A 17,707-nucleotide genomic window follows, 5' to 3' on the forward strand; every position below is an offset into this window, starting at 1 on the left:
GGTTTCTTGTGTTATAAACCTTAGGAACCAAACCTCTCAACTTGAAAGATGGGGCGTTTGAGCAGCAGATGATTGATGGAGGGAAAGTGTATATAGAGGTTAGGGCTAATAGCATATATTTCAATGAACCTAGAGGAAACTCACTCAGGTGGAACACACTAAAGTTCTTAGACGTGGACTTGAGGAGAGAACAGAACACTGGATGAGAAGTTAATTGTTTTTTTTTTTAAGAAGCAATTTTAAAGCATGTAATCTTCATATAGCAAGAGCTCATTTTTATTACAGCCTAGATGATCATTTACAATGTTTTATCAAGTTTTACATCTCACATTTAACTGAGTTAGATCAGTCATAGGCAACCAAACACTATGCTGTGTACAAAACAACAACCGTAACTACATCACAGCCTACGGTCAGTATACAAAATTAACACCAGAGCTATTTGGTCTTCTTAGATATAAAATATATATAGAATTTAAAAAGTGTATAGGAATTTAAATCACAACCCTTATACTGGATGGAAAAGTCACATTTGGATATTTTCTGCAAAATATTCAGCCCTATGTATAGTAGAACCCAGGGCCCCAAGATCCTGGAAGTGTGTGACATTGTCTGTAGTGCTATGATGCTTGCCCCTGAGCAGTCCAGATATTTGCCTAAAATATTAATAAAACAAAAATGGAATTGGTCAGTTTGTCAGACGACCCAACATTGCATCCTCATTCTAGTTTGGAAAACCCTGGTTTAAGAAAATCCACTCTAAAAGTTTCAGTTCCAGATCATCCTTCTAAAAGCTTGGCTAAATATTGTGGCATCGTCTGAACCTCATAAGTTGGCAAAAAATGCACCCAAGTGGACAACTTATTCAAGCCAACAGGACATAAGAGGATTGATTGCCTGATTCCTCTTTCTTCCATTTTACAAAATACACTTGTATACAACCAACCTGCCCATAAGCAGCTTCAATGCTAGGCCTTTAAGAGCAAAGTGGAATGTCACTAAGTGTTGAATGACCGACTGAGGTCGTAGGCGATAGCTATATTTACCATCCCAGTAACATGATCTCTGGCATTCTGGATCACTCTGCTCATACAATCCCTCCGTGGTCCTTTCACTCTGGGGCAACAGCCTCCCAAACAGCACACTGCATATCTACAGAAAACGCCTCTGGTGAGCCTCACCTATAGTTTACAAACTTTACCTTTTACCCTTTTACCTTTTTAAAATTATCTTCAAATTCTGCTTGAGTGCTGTGTCTAAAGGACTATTCTGAGGGACAGCATGGACATTAATTTTAGGTCTTCACTCTCACTTTACTGTGGCTTTTGCCTCTTCTGAGAATTGAGCCTATTGCCTGTTGACCTTCTGCATTTTTTAACTATAGGAAAATGCTGTATTGTGAATAAGACACCTAATTTTAAAGGATGGGTCTGAAATATGACTCTGGGACTGATGATGTTATCGTGGTATCTAAACATATGGATCAAAGAATACAAAATGGAATAAATGTATTTGTTTTGATATTTAGATACTTTTCAAATATCACAAACAGTGTTGATTTTAAGGTCTGCTTTATATCCTGGATTTGTAAATTTTAACTTTTAAATGTTTAATTTTGTTATTGGGTAAGGAGCAAACATTTAAAAGCTTAGAAAAAAGGTGGTAAATGCTTTAGCTTTTAGGCTCAATAAGAACTCTGTTTTTTTTTTGTTTTTTTTTTAATTAAATTTTTTTTCTTTCTTTTTTTTGATAACTGTTGTGTATTTGTATTTCTTTAGGTTTGAGCAATGAGAGGTGGATTTGAGATATGACAAGCTGCCATTACTGTTTTTCCACCCGCTGGAATTAAGAGAACAGCTCTACTTACAGCAGGTACTCCATAACCTAACACCCATGTGCTACCAGAGTACACACCACATAGAGAGAAGGTAGAAGTGCCACTGACCACAATCAGTTTATTTTGGAATTACAATAAGCATATTGACAAACATATTATGAACCTGCTTATTAATCTATTATTGAACAGGAATATGTGAGTTCATATTTTAAAAGGACATTTAAAATGTGCAAATCGTGCTTTTTTTATATATATATTAAACTCTTTATATTTCGTGTTTTCTAAGCCAGCCTTTACTTTTTCCAATTAATGAACAGATTGCCTTAGAGTCAGATTTAGATGCTTCTAGAAACAGACAAGAAGGTGCAGATTTCAGAGCTTGTGATATTAGAGGAAGAGCTGAGAGCAGAATCATAGCAGTCTGTCATTGGTCAGAAGGGAGGGCGAAGGCGTCAATTTGGACCTGACAGACATAGAGGTCTTTTCTGCTTATGTTTCAAGGTAAATATAGCTGTGCCTTAGACACTTCCTTAAGTATTCAGCATGCTGACCGCAAGCTTTGTTTATGTTAAGAAGGCCATTTCAGTTTTGTGGGTTAATGAAGTCTGTTCCTTTGTTTTGGATTTTCCTTTAGTACTATTGCATAGAATGATTAGGCAAAAAAATTGAATTGTCTTTTTTTCAGTTTTTTCTATTGAAATTAAATTAGATTAATCTACGGGCCTTTTTGTTTTTTTACAAGAAGACCAGCACTATTTCTATTTCAGATATTCTAGATAGTACCTCAGAATGCGAACATCTTAAGGGAGCAACGTAGTTCCCGTGATCCTCCGTCAGTTTTACTGGTATTCATTTATTGAATAGAAAATTATGAGTCTGTTCTGTGTGTTGTTGTGGGTGATTTAATTCTGTTGCTTAAAACACAATTTGAAATTGTTGACTTATTTGCCTCTTTATTCCAGCTCAATCTGGCTTGCATTTGCAAACTGTAATGCAAATAAGTATATTATACATAAGTTGAAGGGTGAAAAAGTACTTGTTTGAATAGTGAGCAATATCAGCTGTTCCCTTCAGATTTGTGCAGATCCATTCTAAGCTCTTTTGTCTTTGACACAAGCGTGTATGTTAGTCCTTGTTTGGTTGTGTCTGTGCTGGACCTGTCTGTCCATCAGCCATGTTTTACACACACACATAATCCACACTCCCACATAGCTCTTCACACTTCTGTTCATGCTGATTCACTCGACCTGAAGTGTCACAAATGTCTAAAACACATTTCTCAGGTTTCACAATTGGCTTGAGAAATGGTCAGTCTCCTTCAAGTCTAGACGACAAACATGTTTTGTACTCTTTGTGCTTTGTTGATTTATGTCACAAAAAGCATAGGAAACCATGTCATAAACCAACTTCTATTCTTCTAAAATGGTATACGATTATATATACGTCTACTAAAACATAACTTCTAGAAGAACTCATTATATGTTTTTTTAGGGAAAGTATTTTTTTAGAAAGTGTTTGTCAACCCCTGGTCAAAATAGCTTTTGTTAGAAGTGGAAAATCTTAAATAATCCATTTTGAATTAAATTTAGTGAGCTGTGTAATTAAAAAACAATTAAAAAACAGTAAACAATGAAATATGCAGAAATTTGTTTTTATTTATTTAGCAAATTCACAGTCATTTTTTCATTAAGCCATGCAGAAGTATTTTCTCTGTAGTGAATTAGAATCTAACTTTTGCTAACAACTGTGTAATAAATCAATAGAAGCTGGTTTATGGATTGTATAGAAATATTTTAATAAAATATATTAGAAATATGTCAATAAAAGCTATTTGGGTCAGTTTAGGCTCATATAAATATATTTACTCCTATTTTTACTTCTATTTATAGCACAGAAATTCTAACAAAACTGAAAGATTTGTGAGTGTGTGTAGGCTATATATACAATAGTATTTCTCTCATAGGGTAGAATTTATAATTTAAAAAGTAGAAATTAATTTTCATAAGTTAATTATATTTATAATTTCATAGGTTTCATATAATAGTCAAATAATGGTCATAAATGGATCTGTTAGACTGGAAAACTATCTGCATTCTTTTTATATGGTGGAAAGTATACCAAAAAAAGTCAAAGAAAACTCCTGAATGGATCTGTTGTGGTTAGGTTTGCTTAGCAACACCCCATGGAAATGGATTACAATACTCTATGCTGTCAGTTAACTGTTGTTTACTTGGTGAAGGACGGGAAGAGAACATGCCTTGACAGTGGTAGGACAACTGTCTTAAGTCTTCTGGGCTGTAGTGAGTGTATATGTGAGCGGTCCTGCTGTGTTGTGAGCTTTGGACTGCATCCATTGTGCTGCCTACCCCAGATCTATATTCTGAATTATTGATATGAGAGAGAGAGAGAGAGAGAGAGAGAGGGGAAACAATGCAAAATGCATGCATGTGTGGGAGAGAGAGAGAGAGAGAGAGAGAGAGAGAGAGAGAGAGAGAGAGGAAACAATGCAAAATGCATGCATGTGTGGGAGAGAGAGAGAGAGAGAGAGAGAGAGAGAGAGAGAGAGAGAAAACGATTAAAGAAACAGGAGCCTTCCTACTGAACCCAACACGGATCGACAACACCAGATACTTTTATTTATTCAGACGCTGCACTGCCTTGTGAACAAGAGCCTGTCTCTCTCCACCAGAACGGACTGTGCCACCTTAACAAGCAGCGCCGCACAGGAGACTCTCACATTACAAACACAAACTGCAGAAGCTGCAGAGCTCTGCCCCATCCACAGCACTGGGCAAGTCCACCATGAAAGAATGCAGGAGGGAGCAGGTGGCACAGCTTGACGCAATGGCTCAAATAGCGTATCTCCTGTTCACACACTTCACGTATAGTTCATACTGGGTTCAGAAGAGAATCAAATAGTCTTAACCAGCAATGCTTTAATGTTTTAAGAGCATAGCATGCTTGATAGCACAGAAAGTCATCAGCTTTTTACAGCCAGTGTATGCATGCATGTATAGATCCATACTGCAAATACATGCTCATGAATATTTAAGTTTTTGCTTTGTGACACAGTGACTGGTTGGGAAATGAAATGGAGGTGATAGGATCCAGTGGTTGCTAAGTCTCAATGCAGCTAGAGTAATTTTGTTTACTATTCAAAACCACAATTGAACTTTCATGTTTTTATATAAAAGATTAAGGCAATATCAGTGGTACATTTGATTTTTCCTTGGAGACCAGCCTTTGACAACCGTGTGTCATGAATCAGGTGACACATTCGTGACTATTTCTGAAATGTCTTTCCATGACATAATTTCTAGAGGCGATAAAGGCTGTGAACTTTTGATTCCTGTCACCTCAATTGTGAACAACCGTGACTTGGCAAGTTTCTCAATATTTCACGACAAACATATTTCAATGACTTATTAATTAAAATTTATAACTTAATAATTATACATTCTGAAAAGTCTGATTTTATCTTTTGACAGTTTAAGTTACAGTGAAATCTGGGTCCAAATATGTGAATTTTGACACCTTAAAAACACATTCTTTATGTTCAAATATTAATACCTAGCTACAGTAAATTACATGGTACCTACTTTGAAACCAGTATGTATGTTTTACAACAGAGAACAAACGTAGTTTTGAACACATGTATGTCTTTGAGTTTAACGGGTTAAAAATGACTGCTGCCTTTATAGTCTAATGGAATTTTTTTCACTTTTCTCAGTATTCAGAACTTGTTGACTTGAGTGCACTAATAGACAAGGAGCATTTGCTAAATCTTTATATAATAACACAGCAGATGGATATTAGGCTCCACAGTGTGGAAGGCGTTATTTGAGGGGTTAAACATATCCTAGATAATGTGCAATTATTTGTCATTGTACAACATACAACGAAATGTGTCTTCTGTATTTAATCTGTGGCAGTGAACACACACACACTAGTGCACTAGGGGCTATGAACACCCAGAGCGGCAGGCAGCCTTGCCCGGCGACTGGGGAGCATTTGGGGGTTCAGTGCCTTGCTCAAAGCCACTTCAGCCATGCTAGCTCCTGCCAGTCCTGGAGCTCGAACCAACAACAGCTCGACCGGTATCTTGAGTAAGGCACCTAACCCCCAACTGCTCCCTGGGTGCTGTGGCTAGGGCTGCTCACCGCTGGATTCACTGCATGGATTGAGTTAAATCCATGCAGTGAACAATTTGAGAACAAATTCCTCTGTATGCAAACACATTGGCCAATAAAGATAATACTTACATAAAAGAAGTGTACAAAATACACCACCCTCCTTATATTATAAGGGTAATATGGGTACATAATGCACTAGTACAGGTCATCCACAGATCAACTACTTTGTCTATTATTTCTGCTTTGAAACACAAAAAATGTTCAATGTCTATGACTTTAAATCACTTGTTTAGATGATGGTGTATTCTTTTGCAGTCGATGCGGCCTGCCACTACCTTGCCTCCAGCTGACCTTGCAGCATGTCTCGTGTCTCCTCCACGGCTAAGCGCTATGCTGGCTCTTCATATACGAGCCACTATAGCTCATACAGCTCCTCCTTGACCCCTTCGTTGGGCTCCTTCGATCGGGACAAGCTCCCCTACAAATCCTCCTCGCCCTCTTCATCTGGCTACTCATCCTCCAGTTACCTGAGCTCCAGCAGTAGCCGTGTAAGGAACTACAGTGCCTCATCAGAGCCTGAGCGTGGCCGGCCTGTGCCCCGCAGCACTGACCTGCTGACCAGTCGGCGCAGTGAGAGCCTGAGCCGAGCGCCTGCCAAAGGCTATGGCTTGGGCCTCAATGGAGGCTACTCAGGCTACTCGGGCTATAGCTATTCATCAGCCCAGCCCAGCTACCTCTCAGCCTCAAACTCCAGCATTTCGTCCTCCAGTGTCTCCCTTAGTCGCCGCAAGTCAGTGAGTCAGAGTGACCTGACAAGGGACCTGTCCTCACTGGGCCTGACAGAGGCATCTAGCAGCAGCTCTAGCCTGAAGCAGGCCTACAGGAGCCGGGCCAGTGATGCCACAGAGTCCTGCAGCAGCACACGCTCTAGTTATGGACTATCACGCAGCTCCACACAGGAGGCTCTCAGCAGCACCAGCACCAGCCGCTTCTCCACCTCCAACGCCCGCTCCAGCTCACCAGTCAGGGACTTGACGGTAAGACTCACCACACTCACTCATATTCTGAAAGAGCATCTATGGCCTCATGCTACAGTTTTATTTATTTTTATTAGTTTTTTGCCATTTGAGTATACACCTATTAATGAATAGCATTTGAAAATTTGTAAGGAAAAATATTTGTTGGAACTGTGTGCGGCAGCATACCTTTGCTTGGTTGATTCACCGATTGGGTGGTCAGTATGTGTACTTTGATATTTATTGTAATAAAACACCTCAAAATACAAAATGTTTTATAAAAAAACATTTTGTATTGTGGACATCATCATTACAAGCTGCATGTTTCACTACAAATCAAGCCTTATTATTCCGGTCTATTTAGTATTTAAATAACATTTCTTTAAATAGTTTTGGGATGACTAGTTTTAATGTGGCATTTCTAGTTCTTTTTCTCTTCAGTTTTAATTTATTAGAATAAAAAAGTACATATTTGGAATCTGTCATGTATATGGAAATCTCTTTAAGGATTATGACATTATTTACTGCTATTCAGTGTTTTAGATGTGCATAAGATATCCCCCACAATAATAACGCAGGGTTGCACAGGCACCATACAATGTGCCATGTTTTTCTTAGATACATCTTTTTATAGCGCCACTTAAAATTTTGCATTGTGATTATGATATATCTGCATATCAGAGTAAACTTATTATTTGTGTCACAGAGATAATTGTTCATAGAGGAGGTCATAGAAGATGTTGTGTTTTTGAGCCCCAATGGGGGGCACTGTTGTGAAGTGTAATTTAACCGTACACATTGTTGTGAGACATACACTTGAAAGTACAGTTTGCATGTTGTTTAGGATCTAGGTTTTTCCATCCCCAAATTCATTTTAGCCACTTTGGTCCATTTGGTTGCATCTTGTCTGAGGGTGATGTGGCGATGCTGACTGAGTGAGTCTCACTTGACAGAGAACAATGGCATCCGGGGGGATTGTGACACATGGAAAGAATGTTGAGTCACCGCTCAGATATACGACACTCAGGGTTCACAGTGTGCGTCTGTATGGCGTTCAGGTACCTGCTGGTGAATAGATAAAGATACAAGGCAGTTTGCTGTATAGTGTACATAAATAGGTTTGGGTTATTTTATTTTACTTTAGTATTGCTTATATGACTGTGAAGGACGTCCATTTGGCACTGATAATGTCTAATAAGCTGTAATTCTTATCTTTAATTCCCCTGTTTGTCAACTCTGAAGGCCATGCTAAATTCGGAGCACTGTCTGTCTGACTTTAAAATGAATTGTCTGGATTTATCAGATTAGTCTGCACAACTGGGAATTGCACAAACCACACATTTCAACAGTGCTTGTCAGAATGCACTAATCAACTCATTTTAATTCTCCTGCTACATACAGGATTATTTGAATTCAGGCCATTAAGATGACTCTGAATCAGGTCAGCATGTCCAAATTAAAACATTATGCAAGTGAATCTTAATGGTAAGGTATATACAGAGTGCCTGCTTTGTTCACCCTGGGGACAGTGATATTTACAACTTATAATTCAAATATTTCAATTATTTACAAACAACAAATTGTTTCTGACTGATTTTTAATAGACAATGTTTTATAGCCTCACTTTTCTTACAAAACGTACATTCTCTGACAGCAGGGCAATGATAAGGTGACCCTGAATGAAAAGCTGCACTAAGGACTGCTTCACTCTAGTTCAGATATAGATGCAAGAACCAAATACCACATTTCCAGGAACAACATATTTTGTGGTATTTGAGTAGCCAGAGTGTCTGAGTTAGTATTGGAGCGATTATGTGTCTGGAGAGCATTAACACAGTTTTCCTGCCAGACTCCCGCCAGTCTGAGCTTTTCGAGTCTCATGCAGATGAAAAGGAAACCTTTTTTATTTTGCGTTTAATGGTACAGTTTTGTATGGTGTCTGATCTAGGCTGTTTCCAAAATGAATTGTACTGTACTATTTCAAGGTCACTGACATCTTAGAAAACTAAAATTACAGCTTGCTGGCTTCACCTAAAAATGATATCTCAGTTCAGTTGATTTCTTGTGTTTTCTGACACACTAAGTTACTAGAGTTATCACAGACAGCACAGGCTGATGACAGTTCAGGACAGTATATTCTCTTTTTCTTCTGGTAAGCTGGAGGCAGTGAAAAAGGAAACAGAATGTCCCTCTGGTGTTGTGTCATGTGTTTGAAGTGCTGTGTGGATTAACACTGTGACTGACAAAGATCTGGATTTACTGAATGTGTCTGGCTATAATACACTGCTGCACACTGCACTATTTTGCTGGACTGCTTTTAGCTTTGAATATGGTGCATGTCCGCAAAGGCAAAACCTTATGCAATATCACAGCACAGCCCTGTGAAAGACTGGCGCCCCCTCCAGGGTGTACTCCCCGCCTTGCGCCCAATGATTCCAGGTAGGCTCTGGACCCACCGCGACCCTGAAGTGGATAAGCGGTTACAGATAATGAATGAATGAATGAATATCACAGCACAACATGCATCCACAGTTGCATTAATTTTTGGCCACAATCTTGTTCTGGCAGCAGGAGAGATGGTCCACTTCCTAAAGTCTTCTTCTGCCCCTCCCAAAACTTTCAACTGGTTTAAGGTCACAAAATTTCTGTGGCCAATTCACATGTGAAAAATGATTCCTCATGCTCCTAGAACTACACTCTCTCAATTTAAGCCCAGTAAATTTAAGATTTGTCCTGGAATGTGCCCTTTATAAAAACCATTAGATAGGATAACCTGGTCATTCAGTACATTCAGGTACTCAACTGCATTTTATTGCTACCTAACATTGCTCATACTGACCAATAGAAAGCTTTGCCTGATCATAACACTAGCTTCAGAGACTTGTACTGTGGGCACTATACATGATAGGTACATCACTTCATGCACTTCCCTTCATACTCTGACCAATGCTGTGAAATATGGTATATTTGGATTCATCAGACCATATGACCTTTCTTTTTTGCTCCAGAGTTCTGTCTTTATGCTCTCTAGTATATTGAAACCTGATTATCCGACCTGCCTCAATTACAAGTACTTTTCTTTTTTTGTCACAAACCTGTGAGGTCTCATAGCAATTTGGGGGTGGAAATGCTCATACATTTATTTATAAACACAGCTGAGAGTTCTGCAATTTTTTTTATTTTATTTTACTACTCTACATAATTTTAAAAAAGTAAAAAAGACTGATTAATCATGATTAATCGTGAACTACATGTTATATGCTTAGAGGAATATATATAACTTTTCCTTTATTATAATACCTCATTTTAGTTTTGATTATTTCTTTATTAAAATCTTTTTATTTGCTGAGTAAAAAGGCATTGTGCACAATTCATCACTGCAATATGTGCACAGTTTAAGAACACTGAGGTATATCAATGTTATCTGTGTCGGCACCCACAGAAATTTCATGAAGAAGCTAGGGTATTAACAAACCTTTTAATATAACTAATTTGCATTAAGGTATGACTGCGTTAAGATTTCTAGATGAACCACAAGCATTAATGCCATTAACATTTTAACACACTGACAGACATTTTTTTTTATTAATCAGTTGGCTTCACCAAGCCTCTATGTAGTAGTGGTCATTCAAGATTTTATAACTTTATAACTTCATAAAAACACTCTATAAGACTGTAAAACACTGAATATGTTCATTGATAGAGGGTGAAAAATAATAGCGTTTATCAACTGTTGTGTCTTTCTCACGTTGTAGTTAGGTGTAAATAATGTATAATGGTCATTTGAAATGTAGGTCACCAGAACACAAAATAATGAGGTTACACGTTTACCTGTATTAAAAATAAGTCTTTTGTGGTTTTGAAAGATTAACTTTTCCACTCATTAGTGCTGGTACTGTCGTCAACATTGTACTTGAAAAAACACACGCATGAATATACACAAATACACATAAACGCTCCTTGCTTTGAGCTGTTTGTTTTGTACATAGACTTAGTCACTAGACATGTAGGAACAAAATGCTCCCCCTGAGTGAGATGTCAGGCCACCAACAGACTCCATTCCAACTTACCACCACAGCTGTTATCATGCACTGCAAAGAGTAAAATGTGCAAATGAAAACCCTCTACCAAATATTTGCTATTATAGTTGATATTGTGGTCAACCTTGCACCATGAATGACTAAGACCTGCCTGTGAATTCAAACATTGATTACAAACGTGTACTAATTAAGAACACAGTGGCTGATTTCTAATGTTGTCCTAGTGATTTCTGAATGATAAACCTGAGTAATGAGCTTAAAGCTGGGAACATGTGTCTCTTGGGTTGTGATGTAAAAACTACACCTTACCGGTCAGTAAGACACTGGCCTGTATCTGTTTTGGTCAGTAATTAAAAGAAAAATGGACTTGTTGAACCTGAATCTCAGCAAAACCAGATGTAATAGAACGAGGCAGTCTACATGTCAGGCTAGGAAATGTTTAGATTTCCAGTTAATTAAACTGATTCACTACTGGGGGAATCAAGTACACCAGCTTACCTGTATTTTAGCAGTACTTGGAGCTGACTTCTTATAAGTTGAATTATGAAAAGATGCTGGCCTGCATCCTCCTATTTTGTGTTTCCTTGAAGTCTTTTCTAAGTATGTCCTAACTACGTTGGCAGGGCAATTTTACATTTCTTTTTACATCTCAGGCATTGTGGAAACTTTCAGTCATGGATCAGATGATCAGACACATTGTCCTACTTGCATTTCTTCAGTGTTCTGTCTCATTCACGTATAATTCTAAGAGTAGATTGTTCATAAGGGAATGTCTACCAGCCCTGTTTTGTGCATTATATAGCTCTTTTACAATACATAAATGAATGTGTATGATGAACTGCACTTTTGCTAGTTATGCAAATGTTACACTGTAAACTTTATTGTTGAAATTTTTAATTAAGCAAAGAACACATACCCAACATCTACACCACTATTAACATAAACTGCCTTAGCCAAAAAGTCAAACACACACTACTGTTCAAGACTCATTTTTCAGTCCCACTGACCACTTTGCAATTATACAATCACAGACCACTTTTTGCTTTAATCCTGTTTCTCATTTTGCTAACTCCCTTTCATCCAGTATTTCAATGGTCAGGACACACAAGACCACCACAGAGCAGCTATGATTTAAGTGGGGAACATCACCACTAACATGGTGGTGGTGTGTTAGTGCATATTATGCTCCTTAGAATATTTCTGTTTGAGCTTATTGAGCTGCTTGAGCTTAATCTTTATCAGTTACCTCTAGTTATCCTCTAAATAAAGCTAAATTTAGAAGCATTTTACAGGCATGTTGTTGTGTTCTAGTTTAACGGGTCAGCCCGAGGTTGTAGTATAAATGTAAACAATAGATGTGAGAAACCTCTAACAGCTTCTGGTTAGACCGACACATATACCAGGATTCAAACCAGAATTCACAGAAACAGATGATTCAGACTCTGGGACATCTGTGGAACACTACTTGTAAAATAAGCCATTGGTGTTCTTTGAAACCAGTCTTTATATAGTGCTCTTGTCACTTGTGCACTAGTCAGGAGGATACTGAGGCAAGCAGTGTCTGCAAAATATTTAAGTAGTCATGTGTAATTTTTGAGTTGATTCATTCATAGTCAGTAACTGTTTATCGAGTTTAGGGTCGCAGTGGATCCGGAGCCTACCCAGAGTCCCTGGGCGCAAGACGATAATACTGGGGGCGGGGGGGGGGGGGGGGGGGGGTTGCCAGTTCATTGCAGGGCTCATTTTGAGTTAATTGACTAAATTGACTACTAAATTAATTAATTGCTAAATTACTGTTGCTTGCATCAGTTATGATAGTAACTAAGTATTAGAAATAAAGTTCTGGAGTTTCGTCAACTCCAGTGTTATCTAACCCTTCATTTGATGTAATTATTACAATATGTGCAGTTAGCCTTCATAGTGTATACCCTTTTTTTTCTATTTCTGAACCTGTAACTGATGTTTTTTAACTCTATCATCAGATTTACACTGTAATAATGTACCGAATGCCATTGAAGGTCAGAAGTCGTTCTTTATTTAAAGACGACGTTTTTATCATTTAAATTACAAATAGTGTGTCCTTGAAGCTTAGCGCATCACAGGTTCTGTCAGAAAGTCCTCTGTGTCTTTATTTAGCCCGGCTCGGCGTCGGAAGTGAAAGGGACAGGTTTTCTCGGTTCCCACCCGTATAGCGACAAGACCGGCCTTTGGAATGCTGTGATAGGCTAGCGGTATTGCTTCCTGAGCTACGATTGGGTAAGCGTTTGTTGTTGCCTGAGGCTTGTCGTGAGATTAGCCAATCCCAGAGGGCCTGTCTGAAAACGGGTGGGATGAAAGGAAACGACGTGTGTCTGACGTCAGCACTAAGCTGGTATGGGCGGGAGCTGAGCGTAGTAAAGAGAAATGTAGCCGCAGTAGAGGGGCTGTCATTGCCAAACATCTCTCGGCCCACACCAGTTGCTCATCTACTCTGACCTATGACGGATTTATTTTTTCATTATTATTAGTATTATTATTAATTTATTTTTTATTCATGACGTTCTTCTGCTTGTTCTTGTCTCTTTGGCGTTGGAAGTCAGTGCTATTCTCACCTGGTATCACCCCATCTAGAAGTTGACTGCCTACTTTACTGAGCTATCCAGATTTGGACACTTTTTCTATGAAGAATTGATCTACCTTGGAGCTGAGAAGAGGACCCAGTAGCTGACTGCTGTTAGTAACAGGTGTCAGAAAATAGTCAAAGATAGTACTTTGAAGAGAGGACAGTGGAAGAGTTGTGCTCATTTATTTGAAGAGAGGAGCTTTTTAAAGGACGTTAAGCATCATGCCCAGCATGCGCCAGTCCTACACCGTGACCATCCCAGAGGACCCTCCTGCTGCTTCTTTCCCATTACTGAAGCAGGATGTGCGGCGGAAAAACTCTGCTGTGCCTGGCTCCGTGTTGGTGTCCACTTTCGTGGGGCTTCTGATCAATCAAGCCAAGGTATGGAAACGGGCAGCAAGGCTGCAGGGAGTGGAAATATAAACAGAGAAGTGACTTCAGTGAGTGGATGTTCTGGAAAGCTGACAACTTCTCATGTCCTTGACATTGCATACATTCTTCTCCGTCAGTAAGCTTTCTTTAAGCTTTCGTTAGGGATCAGTACTCCCACTGGTCACTAGTTATGTAATGCCAAAGTAAGCCCACTCTTTTCCATTGTGCTGTCTCCATTGTGCTAGATATGTTGGTCTTTTATGCTGGATTTAATTTACAGGTTAATCACAGTGTGACAGGGATTGGGAGAGGAATTAAAGGGCTTGATGCTGTTTGGGATCCTGAGAGTTTATCACACATTTTAAGCCTGCTAGACTACATGTCAGAAATCTGAGTCCGTTGAACTGCTGTAATTATATGTTTTGATCAAAGGTAGCAAGCTGTGTGACTCATGACATGTGAGGCAGTTCTGCGCAGCTGTCCAGGGTTATGTAATGAGCAGAAATCGCATTAGAACACTCTTTAAAGCCATGGAGGCTGCGCTGGCCCTTCCACTCGCATCCTGCCTTTGTGTTCGAGCATCGCTCTTCTGCTCTACTCTCTTTAACCAGTTCCCTCTGCTTTTGCTTTGCTTTGACACCGAGCTGCAGGATTTCTCAGAGGGCTTTTAGCAAACAAAGCAACAGGTCATGCAATAATCAACTGATGCTTGAAGGGAGGGGGTTAAATAAGATATATTTAACCTTATAAAATGAATGCCTGAAAATATGTTTTAAGTACTGTGTCAGCAGTAAATCCATGAAGCGCTATTTATTCATCAGTTGGACCACTAATATAATGCAAAGGTTACTTAATCTTTAAATTCTGCTTATATGAGGACGAATGATTCTAAATAGCTCAATTAAAAACCTTGCGACAGCAAATGAATTTATTGAATATTGTGAGGATGTATTTGAATAATCATTGTATCATCATTATCAAATAACTAATACATAGTGGAATTTTAGGTGAAAAGCCTATAATGAAGATAGCAAAGGACTGCCAGGGAACATGCAAATTAAATGAATCAACATGAGATCTAGTCTCCAGTAGAGAGTGAAATGGGTGAGCTTGTCCAGAAAGTCTTCTAGTTGGACAAGATTTTGGTTTTCAACCAAACAAATGAGAAGAACCCCTGTATTACATGCACTGTTGAGAAAAAGTGTCTGAAATGCTCAGTTTTAGTTGTTGATAAATTTGTTTGGATCACAGTACTGATTACACATTACTGTGATAATTCTGCAGATATTGGTCTTAATTATGTTTTTGATTTTTTAAAAATTGTTGTTGAAGCTTCTAGTAAAGAAATGTTCAGAGTAAAGCAGTTTTTATCTCTTTTTTACCATTCACACGGATTATCTGCACTGGCTGACTTTCGTTTAAAAACCTCCCCCAAAAAACTAGAAATATTTCTTTGAACATTGTGCAAGCAGGTTCACATGCTTTGTCCTTGTGATTTTGGGTCCTGCCCCACCCCCTCTCTATCTCTCCCACTCTCTCTCTCTCTCTCTCTCTCTCTCTCTCTCTCTCTCTCTCTCCTCTCCCGCTCTCCCCCTGCTAGTCTCCAGTGGCCCTCTCTCCTGGCCCCTTGGTTTCCTGGTGGAGTGACAGGTAATAAGTGAATGTGAAGAGCCCGCTGGCCAGCTTGTTTACAAACTGCTGAAAGAGGAAGGACAGGACACAGTGTTCTCTACACTGTCCCATGTCCTGCCAGCTCACTGTGGACATGATGGGGCAAGGTGGAAGTGTGCTCCTTTTGATATTCACCATAGGAATCAGACTTCTAGTAAATTAGTTTTCTAGCAGGGAGGCAGTGGCTTTTTAGTTCATGGAAATAATGAATTAAGAAGCACAAAATGGCATGCTGGTAACAGTGCTATCAAGTGGAGCTGAGCCTCAGATCAAATCTCAGAAAGTGCCATTTACCTGCCGTCCCAAAGGAAGTAAGGGTCACGCACTCCCCTTGGGAACTGGTGTACCGCTTCTGTCTGGTATCTACGCTCACACTGATTAACCCCCTCCGTCCTCTGACTAATGGTGGTTATTCATTTAAGGCTATTTTGTTTATTAAAGAACAAATATGTATTAGAGCACTGTATGAAAGTTAAAGACTATCTTTGTCTGTCTATTTTATTATCAGTCAACACCCATTAAGGGCATGTTATTAATTTTTCACTGTCAGAAAAAATAACATTTAAAGGAACAAACCTCAAGGACTGAATACTAAATCACATTTCAGTACCTTGTGTCCTTGTGGCCTTGTCTTTATTTCAGGTCCCATGACATTTTCTTCTCAAAGACCAAACTCTCTGTTTATCCGCTTGTGAGAAGGGTTCTCTATATCAAACAACTCCTGTTTTTCACTTATTTTCTTTTTAGTTTTGCAAATGCATTAACAAATCTCACCAGGAATAATATCCGAAAAATGAATGTCATAATAGCCATTTTGATCAGAAACTAAATAAATTAAGCTATGTCTCTGATATTTACAAAGTAATATATGTCATACATTCTGTCGTCACTGATGTGATGTGAAGAACGTAAAAGCAATGTGAAAATAATAACCTGATCATTTCTTTCTGATACTTCCCCTTCATATTCATTCATATTAATGTCCTCAATAAAACAGAAAATAAAAGAGTAGCCTCCCTATTCATTTAGTTTTAGGTATTCACTTCTTTCAGGTACAGCCTTAAATTATGTGCTTGAAAATGGCTTGGAACAGTAAAGAGCTGATGATATTAAGAGTGTGCTGTTAATTTGATTCTTAAATAAGCATCATTGTACTGGAGCCAAAGCTCTAATATGGGTCAGTGAATGAATCTGTGAAGACCACAGCGCTTAATCTTATCTTTTGATCTGAAGCTGTGGTCCATGGTGTACGCTGAGGGAGCCAGTTATAAAAGCAGGATTAGTCTCCCTCACCTCTATGTATTAGGGACAGTAGTGCACCGTGACCCACTTCCATCTCTGCCATCAACAGTCAGACAGGAAGAGGGAGAATTGAAAGAGGACAAGTGGGTGAATGAAGTTCTTTTTACAACTGCATTATACCATTCATCTGACAGAGTCATTCAGGCCTCATCCATGCGGCAGGCTTCTGCAACTGGTTCTGTCTCTTCTGATGATAAGTTGGCACGAAGCTCTTAAACAGTTATTGTAACTGGCACATCTGACTGCCGGAGAATGTGGTTGCAAACTCATCGTGCTTACTCTGGAAGCATTACTGATGGCTAATAGCTCACTTTTCAGAAAGTTAGGAGAAGGAGCTTATTCTGATTCCTACTAATTACCTTGTTTGAGGTAGTCCCACTTTAAGCTCCTCTGAATTGATGCATCCCAGCCGTTTCCATAGGTGCAAACTTGTAACAAGTTGATTAGAAAATACGGATTGATTAATTGCAGGGTGATTACAATAGCTTTTCACACTTCCTTAAGAAATATGCAAAACAACAGCATTTCTGAGCCTTTTATCAACCATCCGGATGCACCCCAAGAACTCTCTTCAAATTGTATTGCAACTATCTAAAACTGGGTGAACTCTGGACCCAAGAGCAACAGGGCTGAGTTCTTCTTAATGTCAGTGGAGCAGTATTGTTGAGTTCAGAAATGTTTTTCAGAGAATAGCTGTCCAGTGCTGGACTGTCTGAAAGATTTTTAATTGAAGA

The 17,707-nt window shown here is 38.9% G+C and overlaps 1 protein-coding gene across 5 annotated transcripts in view; it reads left to right on the forward strand.

The window, feature by feature from the left end:
* The window catches only part of usp2a (ubiquitin specific peptidase 2a), a 28,921-nt gene that overhangs the window by 1,838 nt on the left and 9,376 nt on the right, over positions 1-17,707 (forward strand). For 2 of the 5 annotated variants that reach the window (XM_066663228.1, XM_066663249.1), the window contains exons 2-3: positions 1,779-1,872; positions 6,286-7,007. In XM_066663228.1, coding sequence (XP_066519325.1) covers positions 6,330-7,007 — 678 coding nt within the window. In that variant the 5' untranslated portion in view covers positions 1,779-1,872; positions 6,286-6,329. Of the gene's footprint in view, positions 1-1,778; positions 1,873-2,154; positions 2,339-6,285; positions 7,008-13,469; positions 14,010-17,707 lie in introns of those variants that run through there. The other 3 variants (XM_066663259.1, XM_066663269.1, XM_066663238.1) reach the window with 2 other exon arrangements.

The sequence above is a fragment of the Hoplias malabaricus genome, chromosome 1 (genome assembly GCF_029633855.1).
Source record: "Hoplias malabaricus isolate fHopMal1 chromosome 1, fHopMal1.hap1, whole genome shotgun sequence".
Classification (NCBI taxonomy): domain Eukaryota; kingdom Metazoa; phylum Chordata; class Actinopteri; order Characiformes; family Erythrinidae; genus Hoplias; species Hoplias malabaricus.